This window comes from Patagioenas fasciata, chromosome 2 (genome assembly GCF_037038585.1).
Source record: "Patagioenas fasciata isolate bPatFas1 chromosome 2, bPatFas1.hap1, whole genome shotgun sequence".
In the NCBI taxonomy this organism is placed as follows: Eukaryota; Metazoa; Chordata; class Aves; order Columbiformes; family Columbidae; genus Patagioenas; species Patagioenas fasciata.
This window is the reverse complement of record NC_092521.1, coordinates 99,458,518-99,477,127: the sequence shown is the minus strand read 5'-3', so window position 1 is coordinate 99,477,127 and position 18,610 is coordinate 99,458,518. Positions and strand designations below refer to the sequence as shown.

The 18,610-nt window shown below is 44.5% G+C and overlaps 1 protein-coding gene and 1 long non-coding RNA gene across 3 annotated transcripts in view; both read right to left on the bottom strand.

Moving 5' to 3' along the window:
- Window positions 1-13,321, bottom strand: part of LOC136098868 (uncharacterized) — a 301,064-nt gene extending 287,743 nt beyond the window's left edge. Inside the window, exon 1 of one of the 2 annotated variants that reach the window (XR_011737607.1) lies at window positions 13,228-13,321. This is a non-coding gene — a long non-coding RNA (uncharacterized lncRNA). The remainder of the gene's footprint in view (window positions 1-13,227) is intronic. The other variant, XR_011737609.1, reaches the window with a different exon arrangement.
- A 223-nt stretch (window positions 13,322-13,544) lies between these two features.
- On the bottom strand, window positions 13,545-18,320 carry SOX4 (SRY-box transcription factor 4). The gene has a single exon (XM_065830573.2). The coding sequence runs from the start codon at window positions 17,480-17,482 to the stop codon at window positions 16,187-16,189; it is 1,296 nt and encodes a 431-aa protein (XP_065686645.1). The 5' UTR covers window positions 17,483-18,320; the 3' UTR covers window positions 13,545-16,186.
- Window positions 18,321-18,610: the final 290 nt, after the last annotated feature.

Sequence of the window (18,610 nt, the reverse complement as noted above, 5' to 3'; positions counted from 1 at the left end):
TGCATGTGAGCTGTTTCAGCAATCTGTCAGCATTAGTGGTGGCAGAATATGCAGATTTTATATTCTAACACAGATATGAGAAACACCTGGGTAAGGATATAAAAAACACAATATTTCTTGTAGTGGTTTGTTTCATGAAGACATACTGTACCAAAAAGACCAGTTTAAAAGCACTGGAAAAATTTCTAGGAAATTTTCTATTCTCTTAAATCATCTACTGTTACATCAATAACAGAGTCTGTGAGGTTAGCACTTCCATACAGGGAAACTGAAGCATTAAAAAAAAAAAAAAAAAAGGCTCACAAAAAGCTGCACATGAAAGCTTAGGTCATTGTACTTAATCACACAAAATGAATAAATAGCTGTGAAAAGCTGAGTTTCCTGGAAATCATGTCAATAGCTAGCCTCAACAAGAGGCTGTAGAGCAGTTATTAACCTATTGTTGCTGAGCTTCTAGCCATCATAGGATCATCAGTCTATTTTTTAACCAATTTTAGTTACAAAATGTGTCTAATTACACTGTTTGCTTTCTACATTTCTTTCTGAAAAAATCACATAGACAACACTTTCTATCCAGTAAAAGCCAAGTTATTATCCTAATATAGAATTCTAAGAAAAACAAAAACTCAAGTTAAAGATCAGTGTGAAAAGATACTTTCCTTACTTCATCTACAAGGAAAGAATTAAAAAAAAATGCTCTAATGCAATAACATTTTTAAATACTCAGAAGTAAAAAATATTCTTGATTTAAACCAATATGAAATACAGCTGATGAGGAAAACATCATTTCAAATGGCCACAGACAACATGGTTTTCTAGATACCACAAACAGGAGGCATTTTACACCATAGGACTAAACACTCAGTTAGATGACAGCAAACAAGCTGTAAACAAAGTAGATCTTTCTGAACTTTGTGTATAAAAGCATTATAAACACAAGCACATCATTCACAAAACATAGAAATAATTTTGTATGAAGAGTTATCAGAACTTAAAAAGCAGAGAAGCATTTAGACATAACCGCAGCCCAGACGACTCAAACTACCCAAACTGTTTCCAAATTCAGAAAGAGAACTGCTGTCAGAGGACAAAACGCTAGCACAAAGTGATGCTGCGATTAATTTGCCTTAGCTGATTTTTTTTCGAATGTGAAAAGCTGCTGTTACTTTTAGGTGCCTAGCAGAGGGTCTCCGCTGGGAGAGATATTCTGATAACAATGAATGAGAGAAATGGGATTTATTGGTAAATATGTGAAACCTGTTGTGGTCATCCTTTTTGGCAGCCAAGACTGCTTATTCAAGACTGTTACGTACCATTGTGGTCACCATTCATGTAAATTCTGTACATGGGTGCACAGAGCTGATCAACTGGCAGAAACTGGATTTTACTGCAAGCTGTTATAATGCTTAATTGTACTTGATTTCAAAAGGTAATGACTAGGATTCTTGGAGTCATGGGATCATGACCTGCTCCTGTCTGGCAGAGGTACAACTACCTACAGCAGTGGCTTCACTTATGCAATAGAATCTATTAAAAAGAAGAAAAATAATCAATATTTCCCTTTCTGAACACTCCTGCACTTCCTAGTTTTAGCATGTGCATCACCCTCTTTCCTAATGACTCACATAGCCCTAGCTGTAACTGTCAGATGGCTTATATTATATCCTGCAAGTCATCTAGGAGGTTTTTTTCAAATTATTCTTCAGTTTTCTAGTCATTTGTGAACAGAATTATCTCAGCTGTTACTGAAAAAAAAAAAAAAAAATATATATATATATATATATATAAAACCTTTAAAATCAGAATGTGTGTGTATAAACAGGTCTATAGAACAAAGTAGTATGAGTTCAGAAATATAAGAGAACTATTTCAGAAGGGAAACACCTAAGTAAAAAAAAAAGAAGTTGCTTCAGCTATGGGCATATTCCAAAGCAGATTTAAATCATCAATGCTTTTTCCACGTGAGTTTAGTGTACTTTGCATGAAATTTCATAAAATATCACTTCAGGTGTTCTCATTAGAAAAGCAAGAAAGATTAACAACCAACCAGAAACATCAAGGCATACTTTTACAGTCTTAGGGTACATTGTGGATGATAAGGTGAAGCTGAACATGTGAGCCAATCTTCATTTTCCCATCTCTGTTGTTGCTTTTTAAGCAATTTTCAGTTCTCACGGTGCCTCAGCTAAAGGGCAGAATATATATTTAAAAAAAAATAGAGCAAAAAAAGGTCTTTAGCTCCGCAGGAAGGACAAGGTAGAGCTGGGACAGGGATCACTCCTCACTCCTCCTGAGCCTACGCAGCCTTCTTCAGGCAAAGCCATTTCCCCCCAAAAGCAGGGGATTTGGATTTTCTATTAATAAACTATGCCACTTCTAACAGTTAACATCAACTCCAACCCATCTTCAAGCCAGCATAAGACAACAGGGCTGAAATACAGAAGCTCATTTCTTTTTGAGGTTTTTATCTTTCTCTCCGCTGCTGCCTTTGCTATTGAATCCAAAAGGTTCAGTTGGGGTTTGTGTGTATTTGAGATATTTACATTATTTCACGTATTCAACAAGACTTCTATAATAGAGCCAAAAGTACCCTCTTTTCCTTCTTAATTAAGGGCATCACGATTTTGTTTACTTTCTGTGATAAGCAATTTGAATAGTTAAAACCTTTTATTTTGGGAATGCAGTCTCTAGGACATACTCATATTCCACTGAACTATTACAAGCAACATTTTATCACCATAAGTAATTTCTGTGATACCATCAGAGACAACACATTATCCGATTCAACACTTATTACTGTAGGATAATATATTAATTTATCCTTTAATCTAAATGGCTACTTTATTAAAAAATTCTTTGTACAGAGGAACAAATTAAATCTAGTCCCTAACATGACACTCAGTAAAATGGACACGACCTAAAACAACTTATATCCTCTTTCATCTCCTATATTATTACATACAGCAGGAAACCTTAGAGTACTGTTTATCAGCTGTTAATCGGAACTCACTCTACAAACAGGGTGCTCTCACAATTTTAAATATATCTTATCTTCTATTTGTGCACGTATTAAAGGAATTGATATTCCTCAAGTGCAGAAGATCTTATGAAATCCTATCCTTACAACTCATACACACTGGGCATATGAATTTGTTGTGGAGTAACATTTGAGGCCAACTTTGAACTAAAGAGAGCGAGAGGAAAAGAGACACTGTTAGTGTGAACTCCAAGGTGTTGCTCATAAAGATAGGCAGGGCTGGAGATAAATCAAGATCTTGAGTAAAAAGACAAGCAATTCTCTAAGAGTAGCTATTTGAGGATAAGAGGAAAGGGATGTTTTGAAGAGGATTATGTTTATTCCTCTGTGAAGTATAAAATGGACTTTGCTGGAAGAAGTGGTAGAGGTAGTTTTTGCAGCTTTATAAGGCACAATGGATACAATAGCACAATATCTCTTTTAAGATACCACATACACAAATTAACATACCTTCTTTAAAAAATAAACCATTTTTTAAATTTGGTGTTAGGACCACCAAAAAGCCAAAGTACAGGATCACTATCCCAAAATTGGAGAGACTTAGTAATGGCTATCATGCATCAAGACAGTCTCATTAACCTAATTTTCATCACCATATAAAGCATATAAAGTTGATTTTTTCTTGTTTTCTTTGGTTGTTTTCTTTTTGTCTCTTTCTATATTTGCATATTACTATATATTTGAGATTGAAAAGTCAGGCATTATGTGTCCCTGCCTTTACAGAGATAAGGCACTGCCAGACACTTGGAACCACAACGACAGAAATGCTAACACAAATATGTGAAATTAGTAGCTTGTTTTCCAAATGTTGAACTAATAGTTCCTTAATTTCAATTTATGCCATTGGTTTTGTTAAATGATTAGTACCTTTAAACCTGAGAAACTCATTATGAGCATGGATGGCCAGATAAGGCTGAGATTAGATAGGATTTAACTAGTTACTTTTCCTAGGTTTGACTATCACATTAACATTATTAATAAAGAAATCAGACTTACTTAAGCAGAAATCAGGAGGCAGAGTTAACAATCTTTTACTAAAAACAAACAAACAAAACACCCACAAAAAACCACGAAACAAACAAACATCCCCAAACAAATAAACACCAAACCAAACCAACCAACCCACCACATTCTGGCAATTTGTTATTTTCTTCATACTTAAAACTACCTTGGCCAACCAGAATAAAAGGACCAAGAGATTTTAGAAAGATATTTTTACAGTAAACTTCAAACACCTATGACTTAATGTTTTCGAATAAATTTAAGGCACCTTTGCTGTGTTTTATCACATACTTAAAGGAACACTCAGTGGTAAGGCAGCCTACACTCACAAATAATCTTTTATCAACAGGATAAAAGGCTAAAAAAAAAAAATCTCGATTGTCTAGTTTATTAAATCAATATGTCCAAGACCTCCCAGTTATCAAAGGAAGAACTATATCTTCTTCATTACCCCATACCCAAAAGACTGTTAAAGACCCTGCAAATGCATTTAAATCTAAAAAGAAAGTATCACAAACCTTTGCTGCATTTTTGCTGATTAATAAATGTAAGTGCCTTTTTCAGTGACAAAAATGAAATAAATTGTATCTCCTGGTAAAGAAAATCAAGAACCTTCTCCAGGGACCTGGTCTTCCAGGAGAGCATCATGGTAATGCCAGGACACAGAAAGTAAACAACAGAGATTAAAAGTGTAACGGTCCATTTTTCCTGTTCAATTAGGCTGAAATGCATTATGAGACAGTGAAATCTGTTTCTAAAATATTGAAACACACAGTGACAGTTCAGCTCACCAACCACAGACCAGCCAGTTAATATAACAGTTAGTTAGGACTGAGTCTGCAGAAGCACTTGTGCACTAAACTCCATGATGGTGCAGGGGCAGAAATCACAAAATCACAGAAATATTTGGGTTGGAAGGGACCTCTGGAGATCATCTAATCCAACCCACAGTATATAAATATATGTGTATATATATTTAAAATATATATATATATATATATATATAAATAACCCACTTCAGCCGAAACTGCTGTTACTTTCTTACTAGTGTCAGAAAATATTCATTATTTTTCTATCATGATAAAAGTGTATAAATTAAGAATATGTGTAAATATATGTCAGACTACTTAAATATATACAGCTGTAGTGTGTACATAATCCTCATGTTTAGCAAAAGGAAATACTGAATTACACAAGCCAATGAGAATCAACCTTTATTTAGAAAAATACCTAGGAAGTACAAATGCAAAACAAGATGAAAATCAATTATTTAAATCAAGGTTTCCAACCTGACAACTTAAATCATGATTAAAATTGGGAATTTAAATTACTTTGATCTAAATCAGTCCCCTTGATGTGAAACCAGACCATTTTGTTTGCCATCATTATTGTTCTCAGAGCACCCTGATGAAAAAAAAAATTATTTGTAAATGTGCACATGTGGATATTTCTTGATGAATATGCTTTGCTCTACATGTCTGTAATTAATTTATGGCAAGAAGAGCATTAACTACACCTTAGCATACCTATGATACAACTCTATTTACTAAGAAATACTATTAAATGGTAATTTCATTTTCTGAGTGATACGATTTTCCATTCTTTCATAATCACAGAATGATAGAATAGTTTGGGTTGGAAGAGACCTTTAAAATCATCTAGTCCAACTCTCCTGCAATAAGCAGGAACATCTTTGACCAGATCAGGTTGCTCAGAGCCCTTGCTGGAGGAAAACTTAGTATTAACCAACAGTTAATCAACAGACCCATCAGTTACAAACAGAGACATAAAAGCCAAAAAATCAGACCTGCCATTTAGCATTCAGCATCCTTCAGAGAAGACTACACAAATGTCTGCAAATTACAGCTGATGGCCATGGGACACCAGGTCCCATGTAGAGTGTTAGGGTCACCCAGAGTAACACAAGCACAACTCTCAAACACCTCCCAGCCCATTTCATCAGCTGGAGATGGCTATAGGTAAAAGGCTCTTCAGACTTGCCTTTTTCACCTGCATTCCTGAAGAAACATCATACACATGTCTTCATCCATCACCCATCCGTAATTTTCAAAGAGGGGAGGTGAGGTCCCAAAGAGACCAGAGACTTTGCAAAGGGAGATGCCCAGGGGAAGGGAGAAAGGCCCAGGCCTCGGCTTAAATGAGCTCCTGGGGTGTGGATGGGGGTCCCAGGTGGGTCTGGGAAGGCCCCTGCCAGACAGGTTGCAGCAGGGAGTAACACACCAAGTAGATATCAGAGAGTTCACTCAATGGAGCTTTCCTGAGATGTGGATCTGTAGAAACCAGGGTCCATTGGGTCACACAATGATTTACTGATGTCTTCACCTCAGAAGCCAATGAAACCTCAGCCTTTGTAACACTGCCTGTGGTTAATGAGCCAAGCAGTTTGTATCTTCCGCTTGCATAAAACAAAGATACAGTTTTGCATTTCCACTAGGTCTACCAGCCTTCCTCCTACCTCTGTCTCAATCACTACCATAAGGCGCCGTTAGTCAGCAGCAATAATTCTGCTTTAATGTTCAGGCTATGCTTAAATAGTACTGGGCCTTTTTTCTAAACTTCCCTTCTTGAAGTCCATATCACTTTGGGGCCCAACTACTGCAGCAGCTTTATCCCAGGCCTTGATAAGCATTACCTCTCTCCCCTTCTTCCCACACATCCAGACTTTCTGATTCAGTGCTTGTTTTCTCAGCCCATGAACTTAACCAGGATAACCTAATCTGTGCTCTTCTCCCCTGGCCCTCTCACAAGTTTGCTTGTTATGGTTTCGTATTTTCCCCAATAACCAGAAATACTTTGGAAGAGATCCCTGTTCACCAGTACAAATTTATGGGTGTACGCTTCCAAATCTGTCATTTATACCTGTCGTCATCTGTGACACCTGCAAAGCACGAAAGAGCAGCTAGCTTAGGCTGCTGTTGTAGTAAGATTAGTGCTGACAAACTCAATGGTAACATCATTACTTTGTTTTCTGCTCATATCCGTGGCTGCTTATCTGTCATACATTTAAACTATAAACAATCAGAAGTGAAGCTTCTCTTTTTGTCCTGTACTTATAGTGCACCAAGGACATGAGCTGCTGATCTATGATTAAGGGCATCAACAACTACATAAAAACAATAATAATAGAAGAAAGATAAGAGGAGAAGACACCATGATTTAGTTTCTATATAAACCTGGAACAATTTGTTAATGAAATTAAGACGCTTCCTTTATGCAATTATCAGTGAGTATGTCAGCCAAGTCTAACTCACGGTGTGTATCTTTCACTGTGATAATACAGTATTTTAGAACTACATGAAACACACAATTTAGATAAGCTAAGCTGGAATTTATGATCCTTCATTTGTGATCAGTTCCAGAGCACTAGTGTGCATTTTCAATTCAAGATAGGGAAGCAAAGGCTCCACGTCTGAGTTCTTAAAAGCGAGGAGGGAGCTCAAAGAACACTTTCACACTTTATCCCCCTTAAAGTTGATCCAAGAGAACAAACCCAAACATTTTGAAAATACGCTGTTTTCCTCTTTTTTTTTTTTAATGAGAATGTAAAAATGTGAAAATTTATTCTTATTCTGCTCCATTACTCTGTTTTCTAGAAACATAATACATTTTAATGTATTAGTTAAAAAGCCCTTACACCTGGTGAAACACTTCTATTTCAGTATATCTGCTTTTACCTATAGCTCATACTTCACAGCATGAGAAGCTGATCCAAAGGAAAGCAGCATAACAAGATTTTCCAAATACATTGTGATTTGTTTGCAGGAAGACCAGGTATTAATCTGAAAATGCCTGTTTCCGACCTCCTGTTTTATCCACTGTACCACTTGTTTCCCCACAGCTAGAACTAGAATTATACATATTCTTTCATTAGAAAATAATAATGTTTCCTTATTATATAAATTATTTTCTGGAAAAACGGAATATTACAGAAAATATGTCCCTTCCTGGAAATTAAGCCCTGAAGTTATGTACAGTTAAAGCACATAAGTACTTATAAGTAAACAAGACCTATCTCACATAGTGTTAAATTATTTTAACTTTCTGGGTACCCTAAGTCTGAATCAATGACATCACATGAGAAGCCATACCTCAAGTGCCACATTTCTGAATCATACCAAACCCTAGGTATATATACCAGACTCTGCCTTGTCTGAGGATATCTGAATTTGTTTCTATAGATTAAATCCAGACCCAGGTGTTCAAGTCTGGAGAAATGCCCAGATTGCCCTGTAAACTGTAATTCCCTTTGCCACTCACCACTCCCACACCGTCCTGTGTGACCCGCTGTCGTCAGCACACCAGTCACTTTCTGTCCGGTCACTGCACCCTCATTAGCGACCATCCCACTGTGGCAGTAATTACAGCTTCAGCACTTCCAGGGTCCTGGCAAGATTCAGATGTTTGCTTCACTTTCTTGAGAGGGGCAGACTGTGAGCTGCATGAGGCCACAAACTTCAGACAGGCTGCTAAAGCAAAAAGTCACTCTATTATGTTTTCTCTGACACATCAAGAATTCGCCCATTTGAAAGGTGTGGGTGGATTTTAACCTGAGTACACAGGTTTTGGTGAGCTGTGCTCATGCAGTCAGATCCTGTCTGGTTTCATAGCAATCTCACTTGTTCAAAACAGTCAACCTGAGCAACAGCCTCTTAAATTATTGTTAGATACCAGCTGTTTTCATTCAGCTTTCAGAAACACAGTCACAGTTTGTACTCAGCTTGGTGTTATTTTTGAGGCAGACAATGTGCAGAGACACCCTCATCTGAGAGCCTCGGATTAAGTTTGAGATGATAATGTAGCTTGGGTACATCTTGGATACATCTTAAATTAGATTTCTTTTCATTCTACTGCATTTTCATTCTATATTTGGCAGAGTGCCTCTTGCAAGGGAAAGAGATGAATGTTGAAACAATAAAAATGGGTTCTGGGAAGCAGGAAAGATGTAATGTTCAGGGTCCGCTGAATGGGAATTTACAATTCTAAGATAATATTAGCAAAATTCCTTCTGAAGAAGGTTAGGAAGACATGTAGGAAGAAGCAAGGCCAGAGAAAGGAATGTAAACTGGGGCAAGGGAAAGCCCAGGAAGAAACCAAGGATTACTGAGAGAGCAAAAAAGGAAAGATAAGAAGGCCAATCAGTATAGTATGCGTTTTGTCTAGCATTTTGCTGGAATAACAGTGCCAAACATGACTCAAAGTCCACAATTCCCCTGACTGATGCCAGGTCTGGCTTTCTACTTCTACCTAATTCCCATGATTTTGAAAGACCGATACGGGCCCCTTGCAAACGACCTGCCAGTCTTACTCTTGTTTTTGCTTGTCCTTTTCCTCCTGCTGTTCAAGCAAGTCGATGATGCCTATGATAAGGATGGGATACACAGGGGTGCATGAAGAGGCTGGTCAGCATTTGTTAGCAGTCTATAAATGGCATCAAGGCTGAGTTATGGACAGCAAACCTTCTCAGTCACAAAACAATCAATGTCACCCACCAGCAGCCACTGTTATATTGTCCTTTGCTTCAAATAAACTCACTTGAAAGATGTAATAGGAGACACTGGAGTTTGGGGATACTCTTCTGCCATACGGGAAGAGAATTAAACTTTGTTTGTGAAAAACATGGAGGAACTAGTAAAGGGGGAGAAAGTATACCAGAATTTACTGCACTACAAGGAAAAAGAGCACAGGAAGTGACTCGGGACAGTATAATCCAGCCAAAGATGTATCAGGAAATGTTGCTTAGGCATACCTATGAGTTATGCCTAGATCATATTCCAGGGGATTTAACTCTGTTGGTGGTCTATAAGTTGATTACTACAAGTTCAGTAAATGCTACTCCTCACCTTGAGATGATTATGTACAGTGCACAAAATAGAGCAATCGCTGACCAGGTAAGTTCTGCATAAGTCGGTTACCTTTTGTGCCACAATATAACCATCTTGGAGACAATCACATTTATTTTCCTTGTGTTGATGACAAAAATCACAGCTGATGTTTAGAGCTCATTTGAAGACCCTGCAGAGGAAAGGTTGAAATGGCAGGCGGCAGATTATCACTTTCGAACTCTGGCACATCAAGATGATCACAACATCTGTGGACCCAGGAGGTCACATTGTAATAGCTTATTAATGCCTTCAGAGCTTTTCAGGGATCTTTATGGAGTTATTCTACATGAAAAATTAACCCTAATATATACATTCAAAACCTAGATCCAACATGCAGAGTAAAAAGCCCTAGAGAGATGGGTTAAGCTCTAACCTGCTACTTTTCCCACTTTCTTATGGAAGCAGATACGGCAGAAGAGGGGCTGGGGAGCGTGAATACTCTGCACCCACATGGCTACTACTGTGTCATGTACCATGTAAGCACATGCCATGACAGCTAACGGGGCAGGGAGGTGGGGGGCAGCGCTGGGGAGGCCTCTAGCTCAATCCTGTCCTTTCTGCTCAGTCAGGTCGTATCTTCTGGCAGTGTAATGTGGGAGTACGAAGCTTGAAAATGTGCTCAGCATCACTGACTCCCAGGGAATTCTCCTTTGGTGTTGGAAAAGAAAGAAAATACAACACAATTTATGCATGCAGTCACATCACATGCTGCTTCACAAGAAAGGGAAGGAAATGAAATGATACACATGGGAGGCAGACCTGATTACTGAAAATTATATATACACTCTTGAGGTGAACAGCCTTCATCTAATTTGCAGGTAAATTAATGATTTACAAAGCAGTATGGTCTATTAAAAATAAATTTTAGTGACAGACATGCAGCCTATTATGGTGATTTTTCATTTAAATCTTCTAGTTCAATTATTTTCTGTATCTCTGTGCACTATGAGACAAACTGATGGAGAAACAGCAAAGAGCTATACAGATCAGTGGCTTAGCAAAAGGTGAAGAAGAGAGAAAATCACCACAGTATAAGAACAGAATTACCTATTCTAAAGTTAAAATAGAAAACTGAAACTTCTTTTTTTTTTTTTTTACTCAGCACATGAATGAATTCACTCAGCATTACCACAAGTTGTTGCAGAGGCTGCAAGAAAGAAGGGGATGCCATGGAGGACAGAACAAAATAACAGAGTGGGATTCACCAGTGACAATGACCATGTGTGGCTGTAGAAGTCTTTGAAATGCTGATTACCAGAAGCCAGGTGAAGGCACAGCAGGGAAGGAGAAATCCTGCTTTGCCTTGTTTGCTTGAGTGTGGTTGCAGCTTCCAGGGGGAAGGCTGGGGCCCCTCACACCAGCTGGTGTAAAGGCCCTGGGACGGCAGTGGGAGGAAATGACAGCTACAGCAATTTCGAATTGGAGATTTCACCACACTGTGGAAATGCTCCTCTTTATAGGCACCAGACATGTTCACCCACATCCAAGAGAGGTGATTCTGTGTGATTCTGTGGTGCTAGGCAAACCTATGGTCAGACATCAGTTGTGATTCTTAAAATCTAGTTTTCTTTTAATTTAGTTCTTCATTAAAAATCCGTGCAGTAATTTTATAAACTTTCCAATTTGCTAATAGGCTACTAGTTTTCCTTCCAAAACAGTCATATTAGAAATATGATCAATGTAAAAAAAAAAAAAGAAGAAGAAAAAGGAGTATATTTGGTATATGTATCTTTGTGTGGTTTAGTTCGGGGTACTTCTCTAGTGAGAGACTTGCCTTGCTCCATATTGCAGGCAGCAAGGAACGTGACTATTTCCCATTTCTCTATATACACATGTCATATTGTGTGAATATAGATATATATTTTAGTCTGACTTTCGCTTAGCTATCTGGAGGCAACAACTTGTGTCACCGAAGAGCCCCCAGAGAAACAATCCGTTTGCCAACACTGGACTTTATTATAATGGAGAACAAAAACAGCATATGCAGGAAACCATAAAACCCCTCAAGTTAACTGTAGCCAACGGCAAAGAGGCCTGGAGCAGTGGCAGCAAGCCCGGCTCAGGTGGGGCTGCAGGCCAAGCCTGTCGCCTGCAAGTGGCTGCAGTTTGATGTTGTCACCTGTCCCATCACCACCCCTGCCTGTTTATCTTCCCTGATTTCAACTTGTGCTCAATCCCAAGAGAAAATATATCGATAACCACACAGCACGGGCACAGCGACGTGCTCAAGGTGGGTGTTCGGGCGCACCCCCCCAGCAGGGATCCTGCCCACCCCACCCCCCGCACCACCCGGGGGAGGATGCCCCGACACCTGTGTGGCGAGTCTCGGGATATGTCGAGTCCGCAGGCAGAGACATATGATTTGCAAATGGCTTTGGGAAGGAAAGGCACTGTATACAAAAGGCGAACCAGGAAACCTCCCGGGCAATGGGCGGCGTGGAGCTGCCGATGGGGTTTTTTTGCATGGCAAATACAACACAGGAATTCACGGGGATAAGGCTGGGCAAACATTAACCTCCTGTGCCGGTGGCTTTGCGAAACAGCCGGCACAACGTCTCTTTTCGTTTGTTGCTCCTTTTTCATGGAAAAGAGTTTATGGCTCAAAGCCAGCTGTAAATTAACAGCTAAGTGAAACCATTATGTCAGTGGGATGCTTTGAGCGGTTTACAAAACACTGTTCAAGGTACGATGCATATTCCTACGCAGGAGGGGAAGGCAGGCGGGTACCCGTGAGACCACGGTCGAATCCTAAGGAGGTCACCGGCCCTCTCCCCGGCCGGGACATCCCCCACCCCGGCGGGCAGCGCGGAGCTGGGGGCAAGGACTGCTCCGGGCCCCCTGAACCCCTCCGGGCCTCCGCCCCGCGCATTCACATAGCTAATGGCACGGATGGCCGGGCGTTTGCAAGCGCTTTGCATTAGAAAGACTTCCATTACAGGTGCCCAGGAGGAACTATTTGGGATGGGAGGTGGGCAGCGGGACTCACTGCTGCCGGGGTCTAGCGCGGCTTGCTCGCTCCGGCGGTTCACACCCAGAAAGTACAGACAGAAAGAAAAAACAAAACAAAAAACCAAACCGCAAATCAACAACAACAAACTCCACACAACTCTTAAAACGGAAAATAATCTCAACCGACGGTGCCAGGCCGAGCTGCCCGGAAGGAGAGGCATGGCCCGCTTGCCTCCCGGCTATAACGCACCGCCGGGAGCTGGGGAGAAGCAAATCCCCCACACCACCGGCCTCGCCCTGCAGCTGCGCAACACGGGCTCCCCCCGCCCCCGTCACCTGGAGCTGACCGCTCAACTGCACGAAGCCGCCGAGCCCGGGCCTCTCTTCCCGGCGGCCTCGGCCACTCCCCAGCCGGGCCCCAGCGCCCCCCGTCCCCGGGAGGAGGGCGGTTCAGCGTGGCGGCCGCCCCTCCCCTGGTCCCTCCCGGCGGGGCGGCCGTGGGGCGGTGGCTCTGCGCTGCCGCCGAGGCCGAGCCGAGCCGGGCCGGGCCGGGCCGGCGCTCCGCCGGGCTGCAGGCGCCGCAGCCGGACAGGGGAGGAAAACCCGCCCGGAGGGGGCTGGGGCGTAACAATGATGACAAGAGCAGCCCAGTGTTAGGGTTCAGTTCCAGCTGATTTTATTTCCTTCCCGAAGAAAAAAAACAAAAACAAAATAAACAAACAAACAAAAAGGTTATTTACAGAAGGTATATCAACAATCTGACAGGCAGTGAACTTGACATAGTTAGCTGGCATGATATTTTTTTTCTTCTTTCCCAACGTTGCGCTGTGGGTGATCGTTAGACCAAAAAAAAAAAAAAAAAAAGCTACACAGCATATTGCACAGGATGGATGACCAAAAAAAAAACCAAAAAGAACAAAAAAGTTAAACCCTTAACGGAACCACCTCATTAGGCAGACGTCCTAGTGCCTGTCATGTTATATTAACATACATAAACACACAATCTTCTTTTTTGCTTATTATAATACAGACTTAAATGTACAAAGATGTTTTCACTTTCTTCATCTTAAACACAACAGCTATAAACCTGAATACATATGCTATCATCATGCCATAAGAGACTAAAACAATTATATTTAGCGACAAGTAGAAAGGATTAAATAGTCAAATACGAGAATGAAAAACGCAGTACAATAGTGTCGCGAACTCAAACCGGCATTTCGATAGATCCAGTGGTTTAAACGGCACGTTTTTGCTTATAAAAAAGTGCAAACGATGTGGTTTACAAGTTAAAGGTACAGGATCCCTTCTGTGTGAATGCACCAGTTGCTTGACTTCATTTCGGGACAAGTTTTTCCCCAAGCCGGTAGCATACAGTGTATCCGCCTTCGTCCTCCCTCTTCCCTGGAGCTGCCCCGGCCCCCTCCGCCCCCTCCCCGGGGAAGACTGAGGGCCGTGGAGCGGGCGCTGGCGGCGAGGGATGCTGTCCCTTTAAGATGCCTGCAGATTGGAGTGTAAACATGGACAAAATAGGGGCTGACTCGTGGGTGTGAGAGTGTGAGTGAGCGTGAGCGCGCACACGCGTGTGAAATACTAACCAGCGGCCCTGTTGTTAAAAATCAGGAAATCCAAACAGCGATTTACACCGATTTACACCCCCTTTATATATTTTTTACAAAAATACACTGAGAAAATAATCAAACGTTTTCATCTCTCTTTTCTTTTGTTTTTAAAAGTGTCAAAAGTCTACATTTAAATATAAAAAATTAAAAGTTAAAACTCTAGCCCTTCAGTGAAGGAGACATAAAAATGGTGCGGGTAACAACGAGAACTACCAAAAAAGGACAAAGAAATACAAGTCAAAAATGTTTGGCCAGTATAAATACGTCCACTTATAAAATGGCATCTGATTACATTTACAAGGAAAAAAATAAACAAAAACAAAACCACAAAACAATACGAGGATGGAGCATCGGTGAGAAAAAAAACAGTCTTTTCATTTACAGCTATAAGGAACAAACACATACATACTCTGAGAAAAATTTTGGTCCTGAATTTTCTTTTTTTAAAGTCCAGCACAGATTTGAGTTGCGTTTGAATCCTTTAAAGAGTTAAGAATGAAAAAAAGCTGGTGATATTTTTGTAGGAATCAAACATAGCGCCATCTATCTGCTTTTATATTATCCTAACACTAATTTTTAACTGTTCAACAGTCTTACAGAAATCTTAAAAAGATAGACATGATAACATGCTATATTAAACCCCACCAGTGAAATAATCCAACACCATCACGATTCTGAAAAAAACTACTATTTTTTTTCTTTTTTTTTTGCATTTTCGGTCTTTTTTTTTTTTTTTTTTTTCCAAAAGCCATCGCCCTCCATTTCCCCTGTACCACATCATGACAGAAACTGTTCCCACTCGGTCTCTGTTTCAAAAGTTTTCAGTGTTCTTGAAGTTTCAGCCTTATTCTTCTCTCTACATTTGACATAAGGTGACTGAGAAAAGCGCTGCCGCCACCTCATCTGTACGTGCAAATCCATTTCAGTTTATTATTATCTTCCTCCCACTGTATTTCCAAAACAGCTCTCAAGTCTAGCTCTTCTTTGCTTAGCTAGGATCTTAGTCCAGTTCCCAGTTCCATCTGCCTCCTCCTTCTCCCATTATCGTCCTCCTTTCACTGCAGAAGAAACCGGGACAAGATTTCTCCCCGAAAACGTGAACCTTGCAGGGGCTTGAGTGGATCCGTTTGTTTTTCTCCTTTTTTTCAAGCAATTCTAATCGCTCTTTCGCACGAAAGGGTGAACGCTCAAGACATCCAGTGTGCGTTCAGCACAGTGCATCGCTCCCCCTCCTCTTTATTCGTATAAAGTGGGCAATAACAAAGAACCCAGAGGTGTGTGTGGTTCCCCCCCCCTCCCACTCCCCGCTTCTCTGTTTCACTTTTCAGGAAATAAAAAGGAAAAGGAAAGAGACAGCGTCTCGTTCCCGCCAGTCTCCGTAAAATCAACGTCAGGCTCGTCTCCCGGAGGGGGTGTGTGCGGGTCCGTCTCCAGCCAGAGGATAGGGAGTGCTGGCCGTTCTGCACGGAGAGCGCGATCCCGCTCCCGCCGCCGCTCTTCCCCAGCACATAAGGCAGTCTCATCAGACCCTTCCCGAAACAAAACAAAACAAAACACAAACAAAAACACAACAACAACAACAACAAAAAAAGAAACAAAAGCCCCCGGCGGGGTGGTCGAGTCCTGCCGACAACGCGCCTCTGTGCCTCCTCCAGCAGGGCCCGGCTCTCGCTTCAGTAAGTGAAGACCAGGTTGGAAATGCTGGACTCCAGCCAGTCCCCCGAGATCATCTCACTTACCTCCGGCGTGCAGTAGTCCGGGAACTCGAAGTGCGAGCCCGAGCCGGGCTCGAAGTTAAAATCTAGGTCCCGGTCGAGCACCGAGGAGCTGAAGCTGCCTAGGGACATGCTCTCAAAGCCGGGGCTGGGGTTCAGGTCCAAGAGGTCGTCCTCAAACTCGTCGTCCGACGAAGAGGAACCGGAGGAGGAAGAGGACGAGGAGTGGGAGGACGCGGAGGAGGAATGCGCCGTCGAGGGGGCCGGGGAGGAGGCACGCAGGCTGGTGTAGCTGCGGTGATCCGAGGGCGAACCCGAGCCGCAGGGCGAGGGGCAGGCGGCGCCGCCACAGTCCCCGTCGGGCCGCCCTGCCCCACCGCCCCCTTCCTCGTAGAGGCTCAAGGGGTCGCCGGCCTCCGCCGAGCTGCTCAGTGTGGGGCTGCCAGGCACAGCGCTGCCGGGTGAGGCGGAAGCGGCCGCCGCCTGCCCGCTCCCGAAGATGTATACCCGCTTCAGCTTCTTCTCGGCCAGTGGCTTCCCGGGAGCCACGGGCGCGCCCGCCGCCCCCCGGGGCTTGTACAGCGCCTGGTGCTCGGGCGGCAGCAGCGCGGCCGGTGGCTCCCCGGAGAAGGGGGCGGCCTTGCCGCCCGCCGCCGCCTTGCCGTGGGGCTTGCCGCCCGCGCCGCCACCGCCCGCGGGGGAGGGCTTGGAGCCGCCGCCGCTTTTCTTCGGGGCGGGTTTCGCGGAGGCCGCGGGGCCACCGGTGCCGCCGCCCGCGCTGCCTCCGCCGGCGCCGCCCCCGCCGCCCTTGTCCGCCTTGTCACCGGGCTTGGCGGAGCTGTTGCCCGACTTCACCTTCTTCCTGGGCCGGTACTTGTAGTCGGGGTAGTCCGCCATGTGCTTGAGGCGCAGCCGCTCCGCCTCCCGGATGAAGGGAATCTTGTCGCTGTCCTTGAGCAGCTTCCAGCGCTTGCCCAGGCGCTTGGAGATCTCGGCGTTGTGCATATCGGGGGACTGCTCCATGATCTTCCGCCGTTCGATCTGCGACCACACCATGAAAGCGTTCATGGGCCGTTTGATGTGCCCGCTGGGCGTCTTGCACCAGCTCGGGTCGTCCGCCTTGCCCCCCGTGGAGGCGGTGGAGCCCGGTGTCGGGGAGGAGGCGATGCCCAGCTCGATGCCGGCCCCGGAGTCTGAGGTCTCCGCGGCCAGCAGAGCCTCCGTGTTCTCCGCCGTGTTGGTCTGCTGCACCATCGCGACGGCGAGGGTCTCGCCGGGGCTCAGCGCCGCTCCGGCGCGGGGCAGGGCGCGCAACTTCTCACAGCGGCACCGGTGCGGCGCAGCCGGCCGCGCAGCTCCCCGCAGCCGCGCCCCCGCTCCACGCACCACTTGTACTTCCACACCGGCGCCTCGTCCCCGGCGGCGCGGTCCTCTGCCCCTCGAGGCGGCGGCGGGACCGCCCGCGGTCACACAGAGTTTCTGCAAAAGCAGCGCCGCAAGCCGCCAGTCCAAGTTTGCGTTTTTTTTTTTTTTTTTTTTCTCAGAGTGCTTTGGGTTTGGTTTTTTTTTTTTTGGAGGGGGGTGTCGCTCTACTTTTTTTCCGCACCACGTCGGGTCTCCCCCCTCCCCGAAGCAGCTGGTCCAGTTCACAAGCGCTTTTCGCCCGCCCCAGGCGTTTCAGAAGAGCAGCGCGCCTGCCGCCGAAAGTCTCGCAGCGCTGGGCACGGCCAGCGTGCACCGCCGCGGGGGAAGGGGGAGGCGGCGCGCCCCCAAAGCCCCGAAAACCCCGGCTCCAGGACTCGTCGTGGCGGCGGAGTCGGCGACCAGGACTTTGTGCAGGTAGAATTTGTCACTTGCGAGGTACTGAGCGAAAAGAAAACCCCTCAGGGAAAAAAAAGAAAAAAAAGAATAATTGTAAATCGGAAAAAATCCCCGAGGAAAAAAAAAAAGCGCTCGTGCATGAACGAGTGTGTACGTCCCCGGCAGGAAGGGCAGCGAGCCGGGCACCCAGCCCCGTCCTCCTCCTCTTTCTCCGCCGCCGGTGCTGCCGCCGCTCCGCGCGCGCGGAGCCCCGCCGCGCCCCCCGCCGACCCGCGCGCCTGCCCGCCGGGCGATGCCCCGCGCCCCCCGCGCGCCGCGCCGCGCTCCGCCGGCTGCAGCTGAGAGCGGACCCCGCGCCCGCCCCGCGCCGCTTTATCCGTTCGCAGCGCGCCCGCCCGCCAATCGCGCGCTGTATCCAACGCCTCCGCGTGCCAAGCCCCGCCCGCCGCCCCGCGATTGGCGGCCGCCGCCGCGCGGTAATAATCGCCGCGTGCAATGAGAAGCGCCCGCGCTGACCTCATTCCCGGCGGCGGGGCGAACTTTTTAAAAGGGGCAGGAGGG

What these genes read in the sequence shown, in the direction of transcription:
- SOX4 (XM_065830573.2), bottom strand. Translation starts at nt 17,482, where the DNA reads ATGGTGCAGCAGACCAACACGGCGGAGAACACGGAGGCTCTGCTGGCC.